This window comes from Carcharhinus amblyrhynchos, unplaced genomic scaffold, assembly GCF_965287045.1.
Source record: "Carcharhinus amblyrhynchos unplaced genomic scaffold, sCarAmb.v2.hapA chromosome_183, whole genome shotgun sequence".
NCBI lineage: Eukaryota > Metazoa > Chordata > Chondrichthyes > Carcharhiniformes > Carcharhinidae > Carcharhinus > Carcharhinus amblyrhynchos.
This window is the reverse complement of record NW_027649923.1, coordinates 28,754-31,271: the sequence shown is the minus strand read 5'-3', so window position 1 is coordinate 31,271 and position 2,518 is coordinate 28,754. Positions and strand designations below refer to the sequence as shown.

The following is a 2,518-nucleotide window of genomic DNA, read 5'->3' as shown; positions in this document are numbered from 1 at the left end:
ACCCATTTGTTCTACAGTGCCATAGACTTTGGGTTCACTTCTGGCCTTGGGTCACTGCCTGTGTGAAGTCTGCACGTTCTCCCCTTGTCTGCATGTGTCTTCTTCCGCACGCCAAAGATTTGGCAGGTTTGGTTGATTGGCTACGCTAAATTGCCCTTAGTGTCAGTGGGACTAGCAGGGTAAATACATGTAGTTAAGGGGCTGGGTGTAACTGTGTTCGATGCAGGCTCAATTAGCCAAATGGTCTCCTTCTGCATTGTAGTAATTCTCTGATCTATTCTCAGGTTTTATTCAGATCAGACTCAATTATTATCCCATCTTGCAAATATCATTAAAAATCTATCTTTGCCAAAACCAATTAGATTTTATGATGTTTTTTATTCATTCATGGCCAGCATTTATTGCCCGTCCCTAGTTATTTGAGGGCAGCTGAGAGTCAACCACATTGCTGTGGTTCCAGAGTCAGATGTAGGCCAGACCAGGTAAGGACGGCAGATTTCCTTCCCTTAAGGAACCAGATGGGTTTTTCTGACCATCGAGAATGGTTTTATGGCCACAGTGGATTTTTAATTCCAGATCTTTCTTTTTCTTGATTCCCGAACTGATGTTGGTGAAACAACAGCGATAAGATTGAAAGCAAACTACTGCAGATGCTGGAATCTGAAATCAAAACAGAAACTGCTGGAAACTCCAGGTGACCTGATAGAGGTTTATAAGATTATGAGTGGCACGGACAGTGTGGATAGTTAGAAGCTCTTTCCTGGGGTAGAAAAGAGAAATACAAGGGGACATCGGTTTAAGGTGCATGGGGAAAAGTGTAGAGCAGATGTGCGAGGTAAGTTTTTGTTTTGCAGAGGATGGTGAATGTTTAGAACTGGAATGCCTGGGTGGGAGCAGGAGTGATAGTGGCAATAAAGGATATTCTCAGCAAATACATGGATTGGATGGGAATGGAAGGATACAGAGTCTGTTAGTGCATACAGTTTTAGTTTAGAGAGGCATCACGATTGGTGGGCTGAAGGACCTATTTCTGTATTATGTTGTTCTTTGCTCTTTCTCCGTCTGACAGCATCTGTAGAGAGAGAATAGAGCCAATGTTCCGAGTCTGGATTACCTTTTATCAGAGCGATGAGATTAAGTTACTAATAACTCCATGAATGGATGCCTTTTCTCTTAATCTGCCCCAACCTCTTTACTCCCTTACAGTTAACATGGTGGTGATTCTGATCCTGTCTCGGGGGAAGTGTGGTTTGTCCAAATGTGCCACCAGATACCTGGTAGCCATGGCAACAGCTGATCTCCTGGTCATCATTGTCGATCTGATATGGAGGCACATTCCCGCTGTTTACCGTCTGGAATTCAATTTCCTGATCAATGTGCCAGTGTGCAATATCCACGCCGCACTACTTTACGCTGTTACTGACTGTTCTGTGTGGTTCACAGTTAGCTTCACATTCGATCGATATGTCGCTATTTGCTGTCAGAAGCTGAAAGCCAAATACTGCTCGGAGAAAACTGCACTTGTGGTTTTATCAACAATTACCGTGTTCTTTTCTCTAAAAAATATTTGCTGGTGTTTTATGTATACAAATAAATACTGGCTTATTAACCAGTCCTGGTTCTGTGCTGTATCACAGAGCATTGCACAGTCAGAAGTGTGGGGTGCCATCGAATTTTTTCATTACATTTTAACACCATGTATTCCATTTGTCTTGACCTTGTTGTTCAATGCCTTAACTGTCAGGTACATTTTTCTGACTAACCGAGCCCGTAAGAAACTCCGGTGCCATGTCACTGGTGAGAGTCCCAGTGATCCAGAGATGGAGAGTCGCAGGAAGTCCATGATTGCCTTGTATGCTATCTCAGGGAACTTCATTCTGCTGTGGGTGGTCTACATGGTATATAATATTTATTGGCGGATGGGTTACCTGGGCTACGAGGTGGTGTATTTACATGTTTACATCCGGGAGTTGGGCTTCATGCTTCAGCTCTTGGGCTGTTGCACCAACACCTGCATTTATGCAGTTTTGCAATGCAAATTCAGAGAAGAGTTAAGGTTCCTGTTAACTTGTTCCTTTGTACACATGAAACATATGGACAAATAAAAGAACTCCCCTCTCATTTCAATTACATCCATGTCATTACTTTCAATTTTGCATTGGGTTCCACGTACTGTCATGGCTATAAATGACATTAGATTCCAAAATATAATCAGTACAGTGCAGAAGGCCATTTGGCCTATTGAATCTGCACCCACAGCAAGCCCACACAGTCCCTAATCCCCACCTATTTACATTTTTAATCAACTGATAATAAAGGGTAATTTGGTGTAGCCAATTAACCTAACCCACACATCTCTGGGCAATCAGCTGAAATTTAGCACGGCCAATGAACTTACCCTGCATATTTTTAAACACTAAGGAGAAATTTATCATGTCCAATCAACCTAACCAATACACAGTTGGACATTAAGGGGTAATTTAGCGTGGCTAATCCACCTAATCTACACATCTTTGGA

General features: G+C 42.4%; 1 protein-coding gene across 1 annotated transcript; it reads left to right on the top strand.

Annotated features, from left to right (window-relative positions):
• Positions 1 to 1,211: 1,211 nt before the first annotated feature.
• LOC145338806 (putative G-protein coupled receptor 139) lies at positions 1,212 to 2,105 on the top strand. Its single transcript, XM_080183208.1, has one exon. It carries the CDS (start codon positions 1,212 to 1,214, stop codon positions 2,103 to 2,105), a length of 894 nt encoding a protein of 297 aa, XP_080039334.1.
• The last annotated feature ends 413 nt before the right edge of the window (positions 2,106 to 2,518 follow it).